Source organism: Etheostoma spectabile, chromosome 1 (assembly GCF_008692095.1).
Source record: "Etheostoma spectabile isolate EspeVRDwgs_2016 chromosome 1, UIUC_Espe_1.0, whole genome shotgun sequence".
NCBI classification, from domain to species: Eukaryota; Metazoa; Chordata; class Actinopteri; order Perciformes; family Percidae; genus Etheostoma; species Etheostoma spectabile.
In genome coordinates, this window is record NC_045733.1 from 1,771,453 (window position 1) to 1,795,529 (window position 24,077).

General features: G+C 40.9%; 1 protein-coding gene across 1 annotated transcript in view; it reads left to right on the forward strand.

Annotated features, from left to right (window-relative positions):
• ush2a (Usher syndrome 2A (autosomal recessive, mild)) overlaps positions 1-24,077 on the forward strand; it is a 221,377-nt gene that overhangs the window by 46,414 nt on the left and 150,886 nt on the right. The window contains 12 exon segments of the mRNA XM_032520470.1: positions 3,232-3,515; positions 4,034-4,259; positions 4,572-4,709; positions 6,264-6,444; positions 8,909-9,072; positions 9,488-9,646; positions 9,776-10,004; positions 10,916-11,036; positions 15,160-15,307; positions 17,355-17,636; positions 22,235-22,410; positions 23,089-23,236. Coding sequence (XP_032376361.1) covers positions 3,232-3,515; positions 4,034-4,259; positions 4,572-4,709; positions 6,264-6,444; positions 8,909-9,072; positions 9,488-9,646; positions 9,776-10,004; positions 10,916-11,036; positions 15,160-15,307; positions 17,355-17,636; positions 22,235-22,410; positions 23,089-23,236 — 2,256 coding nt within the window.

The following is a 24,077-nucleotide window of genomic DNA, read 5'->3' on the forward strand; positions in this document are numbered from 1 at the left end:
TGACATTTTTGATGGGGAGGATGTTAATGCTTTTGCACAGCATTTTTCAGAGACGATCGTGTGTTAGAACTACTTCTTGTTACCTGCAGCCGAGAAACTTTTTAAAGACAGTATAACACAATGAAAGTTAAAGGCATCACCCTAGGCCCCGCCCATACAAGCCAAGCAACCTCATTGTGAGTGAGGGTGTAATTATAAGGATAAGGAAAAGATAAAAGTAATTTAAGGGCAATATGATGAATCTCTTTAATCCTTGGTATATTACCAGAGCAGCGTGCCTCTCAACTCCAAAATGTCTGCTCCCTAAAATAGTTTCTCTTACAAAATGTCCCCAAGTACTTTGTTAATAATGGTTACTCTGTTTAATTGTCCAGTAATGGTGTCTAAATTAGTACATAGGCACAGCTGCTCGTTGGGGTGCACACAAAAACAAAAGTGGGTATACTGGGTGCACACAGCAAACCAGTCATGTGCATACACACAGGCGAAAAAACACACACATCCATAGCCCAAAGTGTTTTGCCAGCCAGAATAAACAGGCTTTTCTGCTGGGGGGGTGCTTCTCTTTGTGATAAATGGTTTCACTCTCTCCCCTGTGTGCCTTTGAAGAGCAAGCTCGTATGAAATGCAAAACCGGCCAGCGCTCCTCAACTCAACGCATCATGGTTATTGCTAAGCCTCGCTATCAAGGGCCCATGGTTGTGCATGTGAGTGCGGGCATGTGTATGTGAACTTAAATGTGTAAATGTGTGTAAGAGTATCTGTTTATGTATATGTCAGAGGAAGTGCCTGGATGCAACCGTATGTTTGTGTACTTTTGTCTTTGCCTGACTGTATGTTTTGTATGATTATAAGAGTTTCTTTGCGTGGTGTGCCTAAATATGTGTGTGTGTGTGTGGGGGGGGGGGGGTGAGTGTGTGTGTGTGTGTGTGTGTGTGGTGTGTTTGCGTGTGTGTCTCTGCACATACATGCCATCAAGGACTAAGCTGGTATTTAATTCTCTAATTCAATGCCAAGTTGATTAAAACAAACGGCTGCGGCCCCTTGTATTTTTCACACTCCTTCTTACAAGACCCACTTTCGTTTTTTTCTGTCCTTGTTTGTTTGGTTGCTCCCACAGGTATTTTTCAGAAATGAGATTTGATTATGGCAATTTATTACCGCCAAGCTGATACTTTGAGTAGAGCAATGGCAAGCACGCTTCAGAAGGACGGAATTAAAATGTGTGCACATAGACACAGATACACACATGCAGACACACACGCACATTCATAACAAGGTGCCAGAGTGCAGTGTGTACATAATAGTGTTTGAAATGGTGATGCATGAGCCTGTTAACCAGCTGGCTACTGATAAAAGGGCTGGGCCATGTCCTGAAAAAAACACACAGTCATATGCACGTGTGCACACATGTAAACCCCAACACAAAATTACCTTCTTTTTTGTCCTGATCTTATATCTTCTAACACATTCTTTTTTCTAATGTTCTCACTTTTCTTTCCTTTTTATTGTCTTGTGACTTTTTTTCCTTACCTTTTCTCATGTCTAATCTTCTCAGTTGTTTCTGTTACTGTATTTGTTGGACCTAGTGCTTGAATATCCCAATTTAAGACTACATTTAGCCGCGGAAATGTTTTGCAAATTCCAACTTCTTTAGCTCAATGTCTAAAGTGTAAATAGAAAATATAATTACTTTTTATGATAGGTGTGGAGTTGTTCATAAACTATGTAGTTTTATTGGGAACAGAAATTACAGAATACAATACATCACAGCATTGTTAGGGTTGTAAGCATCATTCTGTCAGCCTGCATATTTACAGTATCATCAGCACCCTCAAACATGCACGCACACTTTAACGCACACACATGCTTACAGACGTTTCTTCACTGCACTATTATGAAATATAATCTATGGAGAGAAATACATTCATATCTATAAAATCATTAAAGTGGGCAGGGGAAATGCCAAGTGTCTGCTGCACACTGAGTAGGATACACTCACACCGACATACACATACTTTGTCATTTGCGCTAACACAGATGTACAGATACGCTATCATGTATGTATATGCGCACATGCACACTTTCACCCACCCTCATACGGACACACGCTCCCTCATAAACGGCTCTGGTGCCTGCGTTGCCCCCAGGCATCCATTTAGGGGCAGATTGCCTGTCATGGAATACGTATGGCATATTCAAATAGGCCCTGCTCGCTCACACTGCATATCATTGTTTAACTAGCCTTTCAGCCTGGCACTGCTGCTGTAGCCATAAAATCTCCCACAGTATCTATGTTCAGTTTTGGTGTTTGTTATTATACAATAATTATAAACAGAAAAAAAAATATTTTAAGAAATAAGTTTCCTCAAAGGCACAATGAATAAAATGCTGAGCTGACAGACCTACATTTAAGATAAATAAATAAATAAATGCATAAAGGCGAATAACTGAAGTAAAACTGTAAATCAGTTAATTTCACTTTCTTTACTGCATAGCTCCTGCTGGCATTCAAAATGTTGTGAGATGTTAACTAAAGAAGGCCTTAAATGTTCACACTTGTAAAAATATAAACCTGCATTTTTGCCTTCCAAAATGTCTTTGATTTTTTTTTTTTGTACAAAACCAAATCTTGTGAAAACAAATAATTCTAAAAGATGATTTGGCAACAAGCAGCAATTTATTGTTCTTCTTTAAGTACTTTAAAGCACCACACCAAATGGTAATTCAGTATTCGTATTGTTTTTCTTTTCCTCTTTCCATCTCTCCATCTCCTTTTTTTCTTTTCCTCCATCCTTTTCTTGTTGTACTTAATTTATTTATTTTCTCGCTAGTGAAATTAAGTGTTTGGCCTTAGGTGAGTGATCCATCATATGTAGAGGGCCTGGCCCTAATGATGGCAGTTTTATACACTCACCCACCATTTCTCTCGCTCCCTCTCACTTACTCACTCAAACGTATGCACGCACGCACGCACGCACGCACGCACGCACACACACACACACACACACACACACACACACACACACACCTGCAACCAGAGTCAGGCTAAACGCTAGTTGGGGAACAAGCAAGCATCAATTTTTTAAATTTTTTTTTCATTTCTATTTTCTTTCTTGTTCTCTCAGCAGGTCCCACTCTGTCCTTACCTCAACATTATTTTAAATGCCTCTCTGTCTCTCTCTCTCTCTCTCTCTTTCTCTCTCTCTCATTCTCATGCTTTCTTTCCAGGTCTTTCTTGTGACCGCTGTGAGTTTGGGTATTGGAACCTCTCCCACCATGACGGCTGTGTCCCGTGTGACTGTGACCCCCTGGGTTCCCTCAGCCCGTTCTGTGAGCCTGAGGGGGGACAGTGTGAGTGCAAGCACGGGGTGGGGGGGCAGCGCTGTGACTCTTGTGGCAGGGGTTCATATGGTTTAAGACTGGAGGGATCCTGTGTCAGCTGCAACTGCTCACAAAAAGGGACAATACCTGGGACAGACTGTGATCCTCACACAGGACAGTGTGTGTGTAAGGCAAGTTACCACATATACATTTTCTTTTGACTTTTTAGTTTTACTTGCTATAATGTCAGCCATAAGAACCTTTGCCAAAATGGCTTTGTTAAACAATCAGCAAGTCATCTCATATTGGAAAAAGCAACACCACCTCTCCCCTCCAGCTTGCACTGGCCCTGGTGGACTCTGGCCAGTGAACAAAATTCTGGCAAAATATATGATGAGAATATGAGTGTGCATGGCTGAAGGTGAGCCTCTTATAAGAGATTCTAAACATTTTACAAACAAAACCTTTTATCAACTGAAGTTAAAAAATAGTACAAGCCACCTAGTTTAGTAGTTTGGTTTTGGTTTATAAGCAGACAAAAGCAGGAAAAAATGATGTTGGTAAGTACGCTACAGGTGATTGAGCAGGACTACCTGGCTGAAACAATATTGTATCTCAATGGGTCCTTTCTGGTTAAATAAAGGACAAACACTTCCTTCATTTTGTACTCTATACATTCTGTCCCTTCTTCCTCCTCCTTTTTTTTTAGGAACATGTGGAAGGCCGTCGCTGTGACTCTTGCCGTCGTGGTTACCACACCCTGGAGCAGCGAAACTCCCTGGGCTGTCTGCCGTGTGCATGTGACATTCAGGGCACTGTGCCAGAGGGTGTATGTGATATGTGGACTGGACAGTGTCTATGCCGAGAAGGGGCTGAGGGAGCACAGTGTACCAGCTGTGCCCATAACTACTACAACAGGAGTTTACTCGTCCAGAGTAAGAAAACACAGAGCTTAAGCCAACATCGCACCCAAGTTTAGTTCCTGTCTTTTAGTTGAGTCCAACACTGTTTACCAAGTTGTTCAGAAACTTTAAGAAATTGCTCTATAAAGTTTGATAAGTACAGTCAGTTGAAATACAGCATAGTTATTGTAATTGGAATAAAACGATTGTTATGTAACTAATGTATTCTCTTTATCTCATCTAAGGACTTTTTGTTGAGGACAAGTTTTAGTGTTCTTGAATAAGTAGCAACAGTTTGGGAGAAAAAGTCTAAATCTATTCTTATGTTGTTTTGTGTCCTATTAGAGGGATTGTCCCAGGGCTGTGTACCTTGTATTTGTGACCTCAGAGGGACAGTGACGGGGTCAGTATGTGACAGCACCACAGGGCAGTGTGTTTGTGTTCCTACACGCTATGGAAAGGACTGCAGTAGCTGTCGAACTGGTGAGTGTGTTTGGAATAATTAAAGGGATGTACAATTTATAGAACAAAAAGGAATGTCATTGGATAAATAAAATGAGTAGAAAGGTAAATCCCAAAGGTCAGACTACCAAAAAATAAAAAAGATTCTGAGGAAAAATGCTTTAGGGTTTGTACTTTGTGTGTGTGTGTGTGTGTGTGTGTGTGTGTGTGGTGTGGTGGTGTGTGTGTGTGTGTGTGTGTGTGTGTGTGTGTGTGTGTGTGTGTTGTTGGTGTGTGCTTTTCTGCCAGATTTCTACTAAGTGATTGTCCTGTTTGTGCCAGGTCTCAACAGCGCCACTTCTCTTTACTCATCTTACTTTGATTTTTGTGTGTGCATTACCTCATAAATTTGTGTGTGTATTGATATGTGTCATATGGGACAAGAGGTAACAGATGTTATTTTGTGTCAGTAATGGAGAAGGACCAACAGCATAGTCAGGTTTACTGTAACTCAAGTTGTGAATGAATGTACTGATGGATGGATGTTAAAAAGAGAGGACACAAGATAATCAGTATTATCTCACAAATACACCTAATTTTCTAAACTGCCAGTTCATTTCATGGGACTCTACACCTGCCATTGCAAATTCCCTGACAAGGTGGCTAAATATCTAATTTGTCTAATAGCTGCTATTAGCGTTGAGAAAAATAAACTGAATTGATTTACACTTTAGTACCTGGTGTGCTTAATGAAACCACTTTACACACACTTATTGGCTTTGTGTTCAATTTTATTACAAATAAATGGCAAACAACACTCCATTATGCTTATTAGGAGGGACATAAAACGGTTGTCTCAGGCTTGTACCAGTTTGAGTTGTGATTTCATAAATCATCATGCGGATTCGATTTCAGAGTTGTAGAAAATAAAGGCAATATCTAAAGGAGGGAAAATACAAAGGAAGAAACTATTAAACAAAAATACACTTGTAGGCAGACAACGTTTTTTTACAACTGCTTAAACATGTTTTCAAAACTGTCTATTCCCAAAACTGCACAAACAAACCCTCATATCTCCTTCAAAATGACACACTGCATTCAAAATGACATAAACACATTTCAAAATTAAGCATTTACATTAAATGGAAAACATATTTTTCAGTATAGTACATTTTTGTATATAGCATGTACACACTGTTGCTCTAGATGTAAAGCCTTTTGGTCTTTCATAGGATCTACATTTCCACACAGTGTTCTAGTAATCTGCTGAGAAGAGTTGAAAAGTACACTGTAAACACTAATGCAATGGTTTTCTGTTTTAACATTGCATTCATGTTTACAGTGGTCGATGCTAAGCAGTGGTTTGTTACTGATCAGTTAAGCAATTAGTGTTAGCACATGTGAGTAATGGGTGTGTGACCTGGTGAATAAGTGCAGCATTTTGATTTGTTGTGTTTGGAAAAGGAAAATGAGTGACTTCCTGTTGGACTTTGGGAAGCAGTTGTAAAACTGTAATAAAGTAACAGATCATAAGATTCATAATATGCAATTCTTAATATTTTATTAAATTTAAATTTTATTTTTGTCTCTTTCCAGGCTACTACCTCTCTCCAGATCAGAGTATGTGTGCAGAGTGTGACTGCCATCCAATGGGAGCATCACAGCGTGGTTGTGAGAGCCAGACTGGACAGTGTGTGTGCGCCCATCCGTCAGTGGGAGGGCGACGCTGTGACCAGTGTCGTGAGATGTTCTTTGGATTCAACCCTGGCCTGGGCAGGTAGCTCACCTTAAGTCAAATAAACACACACACACACACACCAAATCTGCTTGCATCCTGTAAAGCTTTTATCCATTAATTGCACCACTTACACCGCATACACAAACACATGCGCAGCTCCACCTACGAGTGCACACACACACCAGCAGGTGCCGTCTCTGTGAGGACAGTTTACTGAGTAGTTGGCAGACATATGACTTACATGAGTTAAGAGCTACTTTGACCTTTACCGCTCATGTCTCTACCTGCAGGCTATCTCACACACAGCGCCACACACACAACTTAAAACACACATACACAAATGTAAATGTACATGTTACACCCTGTGCACTACTGGTATGCACACATACCTACTTTCCTCTCAACAGGGTGTCATAGCAGATAGATGATCCACAAACTGTTTGATTAGTGTGTGTGTGTGTGTGTGTGTATGTGTATGTGTATGTGTATGTGTATGTGTATGTGTATGTGTGTGTGTGTGTGTGTGTGTGTGTGTGTGTGTGTGTGAAAGCTGACCTTGCCTGATAGCTGCATTCCCCTGTGTTCAGGCTGTGGCTGGATCTCCTCACAGCAGAAAGAGATGAAACGATGGAAAAAACAACAGAGTGATTAAGAGTTTACTTTACAAAGAGATTAGGAGAGAAAGCACTGGGAAGGAAATAGTGGAGTAATTAGAATATGAGAGAAAAAATATGGATGGGGGATGTACTAACATGGAAAGTTACAGTGATAAAGAAAAAGAGAAAGATGGGAAAGATGGTCAGAAGCACAGATCTTGTCTCTCTTTCTCTTTCTCTCTCTCTCTCTCTCTCTCTCTCTCTCTCTCTCTCTCTCTCTCCTCTCTCTCTCTCTCTCTATATATATAAAATATAGACTGTGTATATATAGTGTATTGTATGTATATATGTATTTTTTGGGGGGTTTATATATATATATAATATGTCTGTCATTGTTCCTTCCTTCACTTTTTTCTGTCTTATTTGACAAATAAAGTCAAAATGTTATTACTGCTGAATGTTTTTCTTGTGCCCAGTCACTCCATAATGAGGATTTTTTCATCTAAATAGCATTAAGTAATGTTCAATCAATAGGCTTCACACAAATTAATTCACACACGCGCACACACAAACACACACAAATTGATGTGTGGGCTGTTAGCTGATGTTGTAGTCCTGTGTCTCTAAGTGTCTCCACAGAGAACCGGGTCAGAGAAATGCTGACGACTGTTAACTTCATCACAGGGAAATATGATGATAATTCTGTCTGTAGGGATTAGATATTGGCACATACACACATTCACTTAAACAGATAATTTTATTACAAGGGATTACATATGTAATATTCTAATACTCTTAAACCTAGAATAACATGCACTTTGTGTTATTGGGACCAAAACATTTAGAAAGTAATATCCAAAGTTTTACATGATATGATATTTTTGTGACCATTTGATGTTAATTTTAAAACAATTTACTGAATGTCACGGTTTAATTCTTGTTTGTATTGTTTGTATTAACATGCTATATCTCACTAAATGCACACAAACAGAAACACACACTTACTGTACTTTCAGGCTGATGAAAAAAGAATTGGTGTGATGTTGGTGTTTTCTTTCTCCTTGGGAATGGAGTGAAGGTCGAGTCAGTATGGCATGTGTGTATTTGTGTTTTTGAGGGTAAGTGTGTGTGTGTGTGTGTGTGCACGCGTGAGTGTGCTTGAGCACCAGTTGACAGGACAAATTTGTGGCTCGTTAAGAGGCTGTGGCTTTTCACACAGCAATAAAGAAGGTGTAGTGGTGTGTGTGTGAGAGAGAGAGACAGAGAGAGAGACAGAGCATGTGAGTAGAATATGTGTTAGAAAGAAGCCCACATGGTGTGTGTGTGTCTGTGTGTCTGTGTGTTACAGTAATAGGGTTTATCAGTGTTACTCTCTATGTCAGTGTAGTGTGTGTCTTTGTCCAACAAGCATTTGTGTAAGTGTGTGCATGTGACTGTGTGTATAGGTGTGAGGTGGCTGGCCGGATGATTACCCGCTGCCCAGCCCCAGTGAGAGTAACACCACACTAGTGACCCAGACACATAAACTGTGTCCCACACACACACACACACAGATTTTGACAACTCTGAAGGGGAATGCATTTTCTGTTAAGTTAGTTTCACAACTAAGGGATGATAGTGTGTGGTACGGGTGCTAGTGAGGGTCTCCCTCACAGTGTTAAGGTGAAGACCCAACACCTTTTGCACACACATACCCTTTCACAAGTTATCCTTAAGCATTTGCACACTAATGCAGATACATTTTTTTACTTTTCAAAATGCTTTTTCGTACAATTTCTTGTTAAACTGTGTCTTAACAGGTTCTGGTTATGATTAGTGTTTTGATTTTGTTTCCAACCGCCTAGGTGTAGCCATGAATGAAAATTGTGGACTGTACAAAATGTGTTTCTGTTTCTTTGCATGACTAGATGCCAGCCTTGTGCATGTGACCCGGTGGGCAGTGTCAATAGTTCATGTCATCCAGACTCAGGGGTTTGTGTGTGCAAGCCGCTAGTAACTGGAGAGCGGTGTGATATATGTCAACCTGGAGCGAGTCATTTCGACCCTGAGAGCCACTTTGGCTGCAGTAAAGGTCTGTTATACATGCTAACACACACACACACACACACACACACACACACACACACACACATTAGCTTAAAGGCTAGCTGTTTCACCCTGTTTCACCCTGTGTTTCCGGACTTTGCGCTAAGATAATATATATATATATATACTGTATATATATATATATATATATATTGTTGAACTATTCTTCAAAGCATCAGCAAAGATTCAGTACATCAATGATGTAAAAACTAATTCTATGCAGTCTGATTTTTGGGGCCTTGCTGACATCTTGTTGACCCTATTGACACATTTACACAAAAGCAACATACTCTAATTGTTACATATTGTCCCTGGAAAAATTTAATTATTTAATCTGTTTAGTTGATACAGTATCTATCACTGTTTATCTCTTTCACTGTTGTTGTCTCTTGCCTGTGCAGCACCCTCCCAACAACCGGCACCAGTAGGTTTTGCTCTCAGTTATTCTTCCATTCATCTCTTTTGGCATCCACCTGACTCCCCAAACTCAAACAGACTCAACTACACACTCATCAGGGATGGACAGTCAGTGAACAGCATTCACAGTCACTATCCTTTCAGTAAGTATCCGCACAGGTTTTCAAACAACTTTGATCTTCTTCTTGCTATTTCAAATACAAATGAAACAAACATTGTTTTCCCAACTCCTTTCCCACCTTATTTATTTCTTCTCCCCCCTTTTCTTTCAGGCCCTGAATCATTTGAAGACACTGGTTTATTTCCCTACACCAACTACTCTTACTGGCTTATAACAGCTAATGTGGCCGGTGCAACAATAAGTGCATCAGCCTCATACCAAACTTTCAGCGCACCGCCGGAAGCCGAACAGCTCCATTTACATCTTGTGGGACGACCTGGTCCAACCACCGCTAGCTTTAGCTGGAGTCTACCACGAAATGATACAGGCCCAGTGGAAAGGTAAGGAAGAAGGGGGAGGTTTAGAGAGGGAGAGCACCCTGGACTGAAGTCAAAATTCAGATTCAGGTCCAATCCAAATAGTGGGTCTTTCAACAAAGAAACAATTTTCAGTTGCTCTATCCGTTGTCTGTGTTGTGGCTCTGACTGAAGCTGACTGCCGAAAACATCGCCATGATCAAATTAAATACAGTACAGCTTGAGGGTACATGTGCTAAACGTAGCCAACTCAGATGAGTGACCTATTGAAGCCTTCTTAAAGATATAATTCGTTGCAAAACATTCAGAATTGTTATTCCCTTCAAGCAACATAGTGAGATTACTGACAGTGAAAAGAAATTGTGGAGAAGGGGACTTGGAAAACTTCAGTTAGGTTGAGCCCATGATATAATAATTAAAGGAGAAGAGAGACATAGAACGGCAGATGCAAAGTGCAACCAAGGGAAGGACTTGTGTAAACAGAAGGGAAGAGTAGGAAAACGTATACTGTGCTGAAGAATCAAAGGATGTGCAGTACAGTATGCACAGTTGGTGCATAGTCAAGCTGGGGAAGGAGGTAAGGAAAACATTTCATTTGTCTCAAACCCAGTTTACCTCAGGGTACAAAGATAGAATATGGACAATTTAAGAGATGTCTATACCCATAGAATCTGGAGTTACAATTTGTACAAGGTGGATGTAAGTGGATTTCAAGGATAGATGTATGAATGGAAAGGATCAGTCAAGTAGACCTCTAAATTGCTGCCTACTATTCAAACCAGGGACATTGCAGTTTACTTGGTACAAATCTTCTCGCCTCTGTGACATCCCAGCACTAGTTTTTACAGGAGCCAGATTACAAAAACATGTGACCTATTGGCATGAAAAATTAAGAAAAGTGGAATTGATTATCACCGTTTTTTTGTCTCCCACAGGTTTGTCTTATCATCCATGGAGTTTAGTGGAGCAGAGCCTGTCATTCACTACACAGGCTTATCTACAGAGGCTGTGGCAAGCGGTCTAAAGCCCTTCACCCAATACACTGTAATACTGGAGGTAGGTGGGGCATTTACTCTTTTATTTCCTTTTCACTGTCTCATTGTATTCTTCCTTTGGATCTGTATCGATAAGTGCAAATTGTAACTCCAGATTCTAAGGGTATAGACATAGCCCTCTAAGAGCTGACGCATGCGCAGTTGTGAACATTTTCTTTCCTGGCCTTGTGTCCAGCACGGGTCCCAACTACGTCCACCAATGCTGTATATAATATGAGCGGACCTGTTGTTCGTTTCCCAACATCAGCATTTTTTTTCAGCCAATGATAGAGGAGCAGGTGGCCCGGATCTTAGAGGGCTATGCCTATACTCATAGAATCTGGAGTTACAATTCGTAACTATTTTTCTATTTCATATAGGCTTCGTCCTCTAAGAGCTGACGCTATTGGGTTAGGGCAAAGCTGATGCAGTCAATGCCACCTGCGACAGGGCCTACAAGCAGAACATAGACTAACTATTCCCCCATTGCACTGACAGGGGATTGTACCAGATAAAGCCTAACTGGTTGCAAGGCCCAGGTTGTGATTGCAGGTGTGCATTATTAGTGGAAAAATTTGTCATGATTTGACATGATAAGTTATGGGACACCCGTTTTTCTCCCCGCGCTCCCAAGGGGTGAAGATAGCAGTCAGAACACACATGCAATGGCTAATTATTTCATGAATATAGGCATGCATGATTGGTTAGAAATTGCATCATGACTGACAGAGGCTTGTGCCAGGCTTGAAAGGAGGCTTCCTCAGAGCTCGGGTTAGGTCCCATTGGGGGGGTGAAAGAGCGTGCAGCAAGTATCTGTCCCCATGACCCCTTAAAATACACTGGGGGGAGTGGGGCAATGTCTGAACGGTGCCTCTCATAGAGAGTGGACGCTCATTCCCGCTGTCTGCATAGTGAGATTTGGCCCTTATGGTGAATGAGATCGAGGCAGTGGCGATGAAACCACCTCTGGATTTTCCACGTGTGGTGGCATAGTGCGGGGCAGCAGAGGGATCAGTGCGTCTTGTCTTGGCACTGACAGCCTGGTTCTCGTGACGATGAAGTTTATGTCCATGCCCAGATAAACTATTGATTGTGCGGGGACCAGGGAACCCTTTTGCCAGTCTATGGTGAAGCTCAGTATTTGCGCTCCTTTAGCTCTGACATTATGGCGTCTGTCTCTGTCTGAGATGACACGGTTGTCTCCGACACATCCCCAAACGAGGTGGGCGAACTGGAGTGTGTTATTAGCATTGACGTCCATAAGTTCATATGTGTCAGGCTATTCATGCTGCGCTGTGCTCTGAGAGCGGGCGCACGCATATCTGTTTATAGACATGGTCAGCAGGTAACGCGGAGCCCATTTTGCTGCTGAGCAAGACGTACGATTGTGTTGTCCAGCCCATGGTAGGGTTCTGGTGGCCGGTCACCTCCGTGTCGGTTGGGAGCAGCCACTGGGTCGCCGCTGGCATAGCCGGGGTGAGAAGGGTGTCTGGACAGCGCCGCTCGTAGAGAGTGGGTGCTTACTCCCGCTGTCTGCAGGGAGAAAGAGAGCAGCGAGGGTTTGCATGTTGTTTATTGCCACAGTAACCGAGAGCTCTTCTCATCCCAGCTGCCATTCCCCAACTTGATAACCTGACAAGCCAGAAAGGCTGCCGCCTGCCGTAAGCTCTTTAGATGGCAGGCGGGCGCAGAGCTGGCAGGAGGCATCATGGGTGAGTGCCAGGCCAGCGTAAGCGGCACGTGGCAGGACTTGCAGCGGGGGTGGGGATCCGACGGCAGGATGGAGACGGTCCGGCAGCTGGTACAGAGGTGAACACCGCTGGAAGTAGAGGTCTTCATACTGCTAGCTTGAATAAATATAGGGAAACAAACAACGGGTCAGCTCATATTATATACAGCATTGGTTGACGTAGTTGGGGCCCGTGCTGGATGCAAGGGTGCATGCACGAAGGGATGAACCCAATTGTGTCAGCTCTTAGAGAGGGAAGCCTATACGAAATTAAACTGTTATTGCTATTGATCTCTATTCTATAAATACTGCGTATGTTGTCATCTCATTACCTTGTTTTTTCTTTTTTGGCCCAACTGTTTAGCTGTTTACTGACCTTTTGCCTTGCTTATCTGTTAAAGCACTTTGTAAACTTTGTTTAATTTTTAAAGGCACTATATAAATAAAGTTATTATTATTATTATTATACAGTATATTTATATATACTGTATATTTACTGTGTGTGTGTGTGTGTGTATATATATATATATATATATATATATAATTATATATATATATATACATATATATACATATATATCCATCCATCCATCCATCTTCGACCGCTTATCCGGTGTCGGGTCGCGGGGGCAGCAGCTCCAGTAGGGGGCCCCAAACTTCCCTTTCTCGAGCCACATCAACCAGCTCCGACTGGGGGATCCCGAGGCGTTCCCAGGCCAGGTTGGAGATATAATCTCTCCACCTAGTCCTAGGTCTTCCCCGGGGCCTCCTCCCAGCTGGACGTGCCTGGAACACCTCCCTAGGGAGGCGCCCAGGAGGCATCCTTACCAGATGCCCGAACCACCTCAACTGGCTCCTTTCAACGCGAAGGAGCAGCGGCTCTACTCCGAGCTCCTCTCGGATGACTGTGCTTCTCACCCTATCTCTAAGGGAGACGCCAGCCACCCTCCTGAGGAAACCCATTTCGGCCGCTTGTACCCTGGATCTCGTTCTTTCGGTCATGACCCAGCCTTCATGACCATAGGTGAGGGTAGGAACGAAAATTGCCCGGTAGATCGAGAGCTTTGCCTTCTGGCTCAGCTCTCTTTTCGTCACAACGGTGCGATAAACAGAATGTAATACCGCACCAGCTGCTCCGATTCTCCGACCAATCTCACGCTCCGTGGTCCCCTCACTCGCGAACAAGACCCCAAGGTACTTAAACTCCTTCACTTGGGGTAAGGACTCACTCCCTACCCGAAGAAAGCACTCCATCGGTTTCCTGCTGAGAACCATGGCCTCAGATTTAGAGGTGCTGATCCTCATCCCAGCCGCTTCACACTCGGCTGCGAACCGATCCAGAGAGTGCTGAAGGTCACAGACCGATGATGCCAACAGGACCACATCATCTGCAAAAAGCAGCGATGAGATCCTAAGCCCACCGAACTGCAACCCCTCCCTGCCCCGACTACGCCTCGATATCCTGTCCATAAATATTATAAACAGGATTGGTGACAAAGCGCAGCCCTGGCGGAGGCCAACCCTCACCTGGAACGAGTCCGACTTACTGCCGAGAACCCGGACACAGCTCTCGTTTTGGTCATACAGAGATTGGATGGCCCTAAGAAGGGACCCCTCACTCCATACTCCCGCAGCACCTCCCACAGTTTCTCCCGGGGGACCCGGTCATACGCCTTCTCCGATCCACAAAACACATGTAGACTGGTTGGGCATACTCCCAGGCTCCCTCCAGGATCCTTGCGAGAGTAAAGATCTGGTCCGTTGTTCCACGACCAGGACGGAATCCGCATTGTTCCTCTTCAATCAGAGGTTCGACTATCGGCCGAACCCTCCTTTCCAGCACCTTGGAGTAGACTTTACCAGGGAGGCTGAGAAGTGTGTACCCTGTAATTGGCACACACCCTCTGGTCCCCTTTTTGAAGAGGGGAACCACCACCCCAGTCTGCCACTCCTTCGGCACTGTCCCAGACTTCCACGCAATGTTGAAGAGGCGTGTCAACCAAGACAGCCCCTCCACACCCAGAGCCTCAGCATTTCTGGATATATATATATATATATATATTATATATATATATATATATATATATATTTATGTGTGTATATATATATATATATATACGTGTGTGTAGATATATATATATATATATATATATATATATATATATATATATATATATGTGTATAGTATATATACTGTGTGTGTGTGTGTGTAGTATATATACTGTGTGTGTGTGTGTATATATATTTATATATACATTATATCATATACTGTACTATACTATATATACTATACCCTAATTCCCAATAAAATATTTTCAAAAGGATATAGCAATTACGCTTGAGCCACAACCTATGCATATTTTCAGCATTTACAGTCTACGAAATGAAAATGACAGAATCCTAACCTTGTCTACAGGCGTGCTCTTCTGGGGGATGCACCTCTACCCCACCACTGTCTTTTCTGACAGCCTCTGCTCCCCCACAAAACCAACCCCCACCCAGAGTCACTGCTACAGGACCACATACACTGCGAGCTTCTTGGGAGCCCCCCAGTCAGCCAAATGGTAGGACCCCAAACATACATCATGTGGAATTACAGAAAATCATGCACAAAATACACTGTACAACTGTACACATATGCACACATGTATTTTTGTTTATTAGGAGTACATTACTATTGCATGACATTACAAATATATTATGTCCATGTCAGAATAAATAATACAGTAGGATAATATCCCCCCCATACACACACACACATACACACACACACAGAAATATGCACTGAACTGGAACTGCCTTTGGTAAATCCAGAGAGCTTTGTAATGGCTCTAAGGCTCTGTGTCGTACAAAGCCCTGTAACCTGGGTTTCTCTTTCTGTGTCTCTCAATTCTTTTCTCTCTCTGTTAATCTTTCTCCCAATGTCATACTAAGATTTTTTTAAATGGGTTACTCTGTGTCTTTTTCCTTGATGTTCTCTCTTCTTCCGTTTTATTGTTTAAAGAATGGTTGATGTACGTACGTAGCGCTCAACTGGACTCAACTTTAATCTCAGTCCTCTCCTGTACACCTCACCTTTCTTGATCTGGGTTTGTTCCTTGTCTTGGCCAGCCCTATAATTTGTCTTGATTCAGCTGAGATGGTAGTCTCAACTACAAACAGTGATTAAAGTACATATGTAATTACATATGTAACCAGGGGTCTCTCAATCAAAAATAGACTTTTTGATGACATACGTCATAAGTAGCATGGGGTCATGGGAATTTTATTGTTAAAAAACTATTTTTTAGTTTTTCTGTTAAAAAAAAAAATGTATCTGTTCACTGACAAGTTTGTTTACTCAAGTTTTTTTCATGTTACGTTTAGCTGTTAAACAATGTATTACTGTGTTGCAGATTGGCATGTAATTAATTTAAAAATGCTGCATTTCTGTTACTGAGTAAAATTCTGTGATAGGCATTTCCCATGTTTTGCTGAATGTTAGATATACTAGAGGGGTTAAAGGTTATGTAACACCACTGACAGGCAACCAAATGACATGCTCTGTGTCATTGATTCAAATTACAGATATTTCTGGGTTTGAAGATTGTTAGAAACTTTTGGGACAATGGAAGCACACAACAAAAACAAATATACAACATAGATGTAGTTGTTTTTTTAGACTTTGATGCAGAAATAATACATATATCTTTAATATACCATTATCAGTGGTTGCTGGTGTTGTACAGACTTTTAGATGAACACATATGAACTGTATTTAGTAGAGAGGTAGAAAAGATTGTCAATAGTTCAGTAAAGTTTCCAAGAATATTTTTTTGGCATAAATGTAGTTTACAGCCATAAGTATTCAATGAATGTTGTGGCAAACTTTTTGATATTAGAAAGGTGAGAAAGGGAGTAGACAACCTTGAAAAGAAGGTGATGAGTGTAAGGTATAACGACATTGGTGTAAAGGAAATTAAAAGAATAATGAGAGGGCTGTGTAAAGAGAGGTTCCACGTTTAGCCTCTATATTATTTTATTTGTGTTTTATAACAGTATTTGGACACTCATGTATTCCATTGTGGGTCTGTACATCCCTTATTGTATTTTGGTGCTGCATTCTCTTTCCTTATCCTAAACCAGCTCTGTCATTTTCTAAATTACAAGTGGTTTAGAGCATGAGACATTGTGACATTAGACTAAACAGGACTAGCCGGGACTTGGTCATTATTAGCCTGTTTTCTACTACAGGGCGAAATACTGGCCAGGGCTTTCTCATTATTCATGGTGTTAGATTTTCCTCAAAATAACATAACTGTATTAAAGAAAATGTTAGCATCCTGTTGCCAATATGGATGAGTATTAAGCAGGGTTGCAGTTTCTAATACACACTTGATGCTTTGACTTGTTAATCATAAACAGGCTGAATTGGCACTTTTAATTCAATAAAAAAGCTAGAATAAACAAAATAAAACTAGTGCAGTGTTTCCCTAACAATTCCCATAGCTGCAACTGTTGCATCTCTTATTTAATTTCAGAAATAACTGTTATTATAGTTTTGTTGTAGTCATCAGTACTAATCTTTTGCACACACCCTCTTATTTTTTTTTAAACACCTTCTTATAACAGGTGTTATAACAAGGTATGAAGTCTTTCTACGTGGACCAATGGACCTTCAAAACCCTTCAACCCCTGCTGTTGAGAAGAGAGTGTTTCTCAGCGCTGGTTGGTTGGATCCAAGTGTTTCTTCAGGAGCACAGCTAACCAACAGGAGCACAGTCTCACCCCTTGAGAGCACTACCATTGTTGGAAATCTGCAGCCATTTTCCACCTATCAGATGAGAGTCGTGAGCAGCAATATGGCAGGAAGTGTCACATCAGGGTGGACCACAGCACGCACCATGGAAGGAGGTTTGTACACATATGGATCATGATCATGGTTAAACTAACACTTACATGGATCTTTTGTTATTCAGTCATGGGGTTTATCAGAGTTCAATTAAAGAGCCAAGTTAAATCAATTTACTATTCAAATTTCAATTTAGGTAGTTAACTACCTAAGTTGATGTGTTCATATTTTTTCAATAAGTCTTTTACTAACAGTGATTAGACAACAGACATTTTTTCTTCAAGAGTATTTTATCTATTTATTATTTTTTAATTATTTATTTATTTATTTTTAATTAATTGTTTTTAAAGGTTAAGTTTCTCCCCTGACCATTAGATGCTGGCTCCATACTGTAAACACCCTTTACTACATCCATCTTCCCATTCAAACTCCTAAGGTCTCTCTTGATATTGATAGCAACACTGCAAAACATTTGATAATATTGTGATTTTGTGCCCCTACAGTTTCAGAGTGTTATTAATCTATACATTGCTGTCGTAAATATAGACAGCTGTAAACGTGCATTTGTTAGGATTATGTTAGTCATGATCAAAATCTAGTGAGTCGACAACTTCGCTTACAGCCAAACATCAAGCAAATGCAACAAAATAAGAGAAAGCAAGCCACTTACTACAGTGGTTTAAGAGCAAGATGGCTAGCTCGCTGTCTGTCTGGCAGACTTTTATTTCGGGAAGCTGTGGCCAACGACTAAGAGCCAGTCCGGGTTGTCCAACGGCAGCATGGTCACTCTCTTCTCTTCTTCGCTTCCTCCGTGTCCTCTTCGACTTCTAGCCTCTACCATGACGTTGTGAGCGGCAGCCGGAGCCTGTCCTGTTGCCCAGTTCCAGTTCTGGCACAACACCCCCACCACCGCTGTCCCCACCACCATTTATTTCGCTTCCAGTTCCTTTAACAAATCACTGATTTCTTCTGTTCTTTTTTGTCAAGTCTGGTTAAACCATTGTTCAATGTTTTGTTCTCCATGTACAAAACAAAGAATATCTATTTGTAAAGAGGACTTTCTACAAACACAGACAGCCTTCCTCAGGGTGTGTTGTTTGTTTGGGATCTAAAATGGTTGTGGTTGCTGTGGCTTTGACCTTTCCTTAGTCAGAAAAATGCGGCAAAAAATATATAAAAATAAATAATATTAAAATGATGACAGAAATCAGGGATCTGGGTACTGTAATCAAGTAATTTATTGGTCAACATTTATTCATCATAAAACATTGCTGATGCATGTAATAAAAAATATAATTGTCTTAAATTAAAAACACAAAAGAAATGTAGAGAAAGAAAGGAGGGGGAAATATAAACTGTGTGTGGGGGAGGGGGAAGTCATTAAGGTTTTTGAATTTCAAATAAATGATATGGCTCATTAGGACTAAACGATTGCCTCCAACATCACTCTAAGCTATGTGTCTGGATAACAAGCATATGATAACACCATTTTAAATGTGGAGTGTGTGTCAGTGTTTGTGCATGTGCTTGTGCTGTGTTAGAAAGAAAGAATATGACTGTGGTTATGTCTTCCATGAATCACATTTCACAGCATATTTCACAGCTAGATGCCATCAACAGTAGAATAAAAGAATCCTTCTCTCTAATCTATCATGTAATAGTGGCTCACAACCGTAGAATTATGGAATACTTAAATCCATTAAATCCACTTTATAGCTACTAAGTCACGATTTTGAATATACAGTAGGTCTAAATTAATATCTAATTTTTACTTATTGTAAAAGGTTCATTTTTAATGTATTAGGTAGCAGTCAAAGGAAAACTTTACCAAAAATCTAAAAAAAATCTAAAACAGTGTTTCATAGTCTAAAACTTTACATCTCAGAGATTAACAACGTAAAACATTCAATATGCGATAATGTTAAATATCAAAATAATGATATTACATGCAATGAATAAACAGATATTAAAGTGTACTCTGTTCTGCTTTTTTGATGTACACAGTTTACTTCTAAAGAAACGCATACAAACACAAAGGAAGGAAAATAGTTTTATATTTAATTTTTGGGGCATTTTAGGCCTTTAATTACACAGGACAGATGAAGATATGCAAGGGGAGAGAGAAAGGGAATGACATGCAGAAAATGGCTGCTGGTCAGAGTCGAACCCACGGCCGTTACGTTGAGGAGTAAACTTCTCTTTATATGCGCCTGCTCTACCAAGTGAGTTAACCTGGCCACAGATTGTTGAGGTGCACTTTTACACTTGTTTTCCTGCTACTAGTCGGAGGAACCTTAGGGCAAGACTTGTTGTATGACACGTATCTCCTGTATCCAAAAATATTGCCAGATGAGACCAGTTTCTCTCCAGCATTCAAACTTTCACTTGCACTTATCTTGTCACTCTTTCTTCTTCTAACCATGCAGAGTAGTACGGCAGCATCTAATAAACCAAACTTGCATGCATTCAGATTCTGACCAATCAGACGATGCCTTACGGTGAGGGCTTTATCTGATCGGCCCAAAAATGACAGACAAAATAATGACTACAGACACATTTTATATAATACATTCTTAGTATATTTAAAGTGCAATATTGCAGTCTTTTGCGGTGTGTTGCAAGTCATCATTGCTATGACAATAAAAAACAATATATTGTGCAGCCCTACTTTAAGTCATTTGCTGTTCAAATCCACAATAACAATACTTAAAATTGTAGTTAAACATTTCTAGATTGATTGATTTTCACTGAAGTGAAATACATTATGGTGAACTTTTCAGATTTTGTTTAAATGTTTGAAGCATGGGTGCCTGGATAGCTCAGTTAGTAGAGGGGGCGCCATATACAGTGAGGAAAATAAGTATTTGAACACCCTGCTATTTTGCAAGTTCTCCCACTTAGAAATCATGGAGGGGTCTGAAATTGTTATCGAAGGTGCATGTCCACTGTGAGAGACATAAACTAAAAAATAAAATCCAGAAATCACAATGTATGATTTTTTAAACTATTTATTTGTATGATACAGCTGCAAATAAGTATTTGAACACCTGAGAAAATCAATGTTAATATTTGGTGCAGTAGCCTTTGTTTGCAATTACAGAGGTCAAACGTTTCCTGTAGTTTTTCACCAGGTTTGCACACACTGCAGAAGGGACTTTGGCCCACTCCTCCACACAGATATTCTCTAGATCAGTAAGGTTCTGGCCTGTCACAGAGAAACACAGAGTTTGAGCTCCCTCCTAAGATTCTCTATTGGTTTTAGGTCTGGAGACTGGCTAGGCCACACCAGAACCTTGATTTGCTTCTTACAGAGCCCCTCCTTGGTTATCCTGGCTGTGTGCTTCGGGTCATTGTCATGTTGGAAGACCCAGCCTCGACCCATCTTCAATGCTCTAACTGAGGGAAGGAGGTTGTTCCCCAAAATCTCGCAATACATGGCCCCGGTCATCCTCTCCTTAATACAGTGCAGTCGCCCTGTCCCATGTGCAGAAAAACACCCCCAAAGCATGATACTACCACTCCCATGCTTCACCCATGCTTCACAGTAGGGATGGTGTTCTTGGGATGGTACTCATCATTCTTCTTCCTTCAAACACGGTTAGTGGAATTATGACCAAAAAGTTCTATTTTGGTCTCATCTGACCACATGACATTCTCCCATGACTCCTCTGGATCATCCAAATGGTCAGTGGCAAACTTAAGACAGGCCTTGACATGTGCTGGTTTAAGCAGGGGAACCTTCCGTGCCAAGCATGATTTTAAACCATGACGTCTTAGTGTATTACCAACAGTAACCTTGGAAACGGTGGTCCCTCTTTTCAGGTCATTGACCTGCTCCTCCCGTGTGGTTCTGGGCTGATTTCTCACCTTTCTCAGGATCATTGAGATCTTGCATGGAGCCCCAGTCCGAGGGAGATTGACAGTCATGTTTAGCTTCTTCCATTTTCTAATGATTGCTCCAACAGTGGACCTTTTTTCACCAAGCTGCTTGGCAATTTCCCCGTAGCCCTTTCCAGCCTTGTGGTGGTGGACAGTTTTGTCTCTAGTGTCTTTGGACAGCTCTTTGGTCTTGGCCATGTTAGTAGTTGGATTCTTACTTAAGGTATGGGGTGGACAGGTGTCTTTATGCAGCTAACGACCTCAAACAGGTGCATTTTGGATTTTCACAGTGGACATGCACCTACAATGACAATTTCAGACCCCTCCATGATTTCTAAGTGGGAGAACTTGCAAAATAGCAGGGTGTTCAAATACTTATTTTCCTCACTGTATAGAGGTTTACTCCCTGACGCAGCAGGCCCGGGTTTGACTCCAACCCGCGGCCATTTGCTGCAGGTCATTCCCCTCTCTCTCCCCTTTCATGTCTTCAGCTGTCCTGTTGAATAAATGCCCCAAAAAATAATCTTACAAAATAATATATATATACATACATACATATTTGAAGAAGAAAATGTGTTTCTGTTAATGTTCAAAAGTAAGATAGCTAATAGGTAATGATAGTGAGATAGCTAATAGGTAATGGTAAACCAATTTGTTCAGCAAATCAGTTCCCATCCCATCCTACATGATTTTGAAGGTAATAATTAGTTTATCATTAACAAATGGCTAAATATGGTTTGATGTGTATAATTCATACATAAATGTGTGGCCATTTTTCCAGTCCCAGAGTTGATGGCTCCTCCAGAAGTGTTTGCACTGTCATCCACCAGTCTCAAAGTTACTTGGAGCACTACTGAGGGTCAAGGGATCATCGCCAGAGGACAAGTCACAGAATATCGAGTCAACATGCTCTCTGAACAAACCAGCAATCCCTATGCTCCTCCAGTTGTTAGTCAGGTAAGACGGGATGCACATTATGAGTATGACAGCTATAAAGCTTTAGTGATAATTGTACCCTAGGCTAGAAGTCAAGGTAAAAAGCCTCTATATATAGTTTTTATAAAAAATGTTTAATGCTGTTGAGTTAGCTCATCCACAGTAAAACTGATATTTTATAATGCTTTTGTTGTATAACATATTCTCACCTGCAGTAGCTGATCAAATAATTAATAAATATGTAATTGACCCAAACATTTTTTAACTGGCCAGACAATTTAATTCATTGTGAGTTGATTGGATATGTCAGGCACTTTAAAATGAAAGCAGTGCTATCTTATCAGATTATGTTTAATTAAACATGGTTCTCTGATGGTCACAGTTATTACACAATTAATCGTGCAGCTGTATTGTATGGGTTGTCAGGTCCCGTGAACAACCACTAAACCGTGTGTGTGTGGTGTGTGTGTGTGTGTGTGTGTGTGTGTGTGTGTGTGTGTGTGTGTGTGTGTGTGGGTGTGTGTGTGTGTGTGTGTGTGTGTGTGTGTGTGTGTGTGTGGTGTGTGTAAGAAGTCAGGTAATAGGTCACTGTCTTTAACTCCTTGTTCTTGCATCTGTTTGTCTCCTCTTTTCTTTTTCTTTCTACTAAGTAAAACATGAATTGTCAAAACAAGTTTTTTCTTTGTCTTCCTTTTCCAGGTCTTACATAGGGTGGGACCATCGTCACAGCCTGTTTATTTAGTAGAAGGACTGAAGCCTTACCATGTGTACAACTTCACTGTTACACTCTGCACAACTACGGGTTGCATTTCCAGTCTTCCAAACACAGGACGGACCCTACCAGCAGGTAAAAGAAAAAGTTATGCACACAAACACACATAGATACAAACAGAAACAAAGGTTCATATGGTATCACAAATGTAATTAGCTTTGTAGAAAATAAGTTTGAAAATAGGGAAACGCTGATAGTGCCAAAATATTGTCCAAACAGACGGATAATAGCAGTTGCGTGCAGTATTGAATCGCTAAAGTGTCTGAATCGCTAAAGTGTCTAAAGCCTCTGACATATGCACACACACACATCCAAAAGCACACAGTCAGTCATTGGGTACTTGAGTTGCGACAGCATTGGTCGTGTTAACCAGAGGGGATATTCATGGCGTGCCGCAGTAAAAACAATTTACTGTTAATTACAAGGAGAAAAATGTGGCGTAGCACACTCTTCATGCTGGTCATGAATCAGACACACACACAGAAACACACATACAGTGTGTCTCTCTCTTGCTATTTTAGATTTATAACCATTATGGAAGTAGACTGAATTAGCTGTGTTTAATAACTCAGGCACAAATATATGGGACTGAGATTAGCACTAATTGATCAGTGCAGGATGACATAGACACTCACAGAATTTGTATTCATGTTTTTCTCTCTGACAATCTGTTGCTTTCTCACTTTTTCAATCAATACATCCTTCACTTCTATCTCTACCTGGCGCTTTCACTTAAATATAAAATAGCACATGGAACATGAATCACTGCAATAAACATATTGCACACACACACACGCACACACCCGTCCAACACACTTTTCCATCTGTTCACTCATGGTCTCTACTCTTGCTGCTCATTTTGTGTCTTTTTCATTTTGTTTTTGTTTATCCCTTCAGGTGAATAGACAATGGTTGT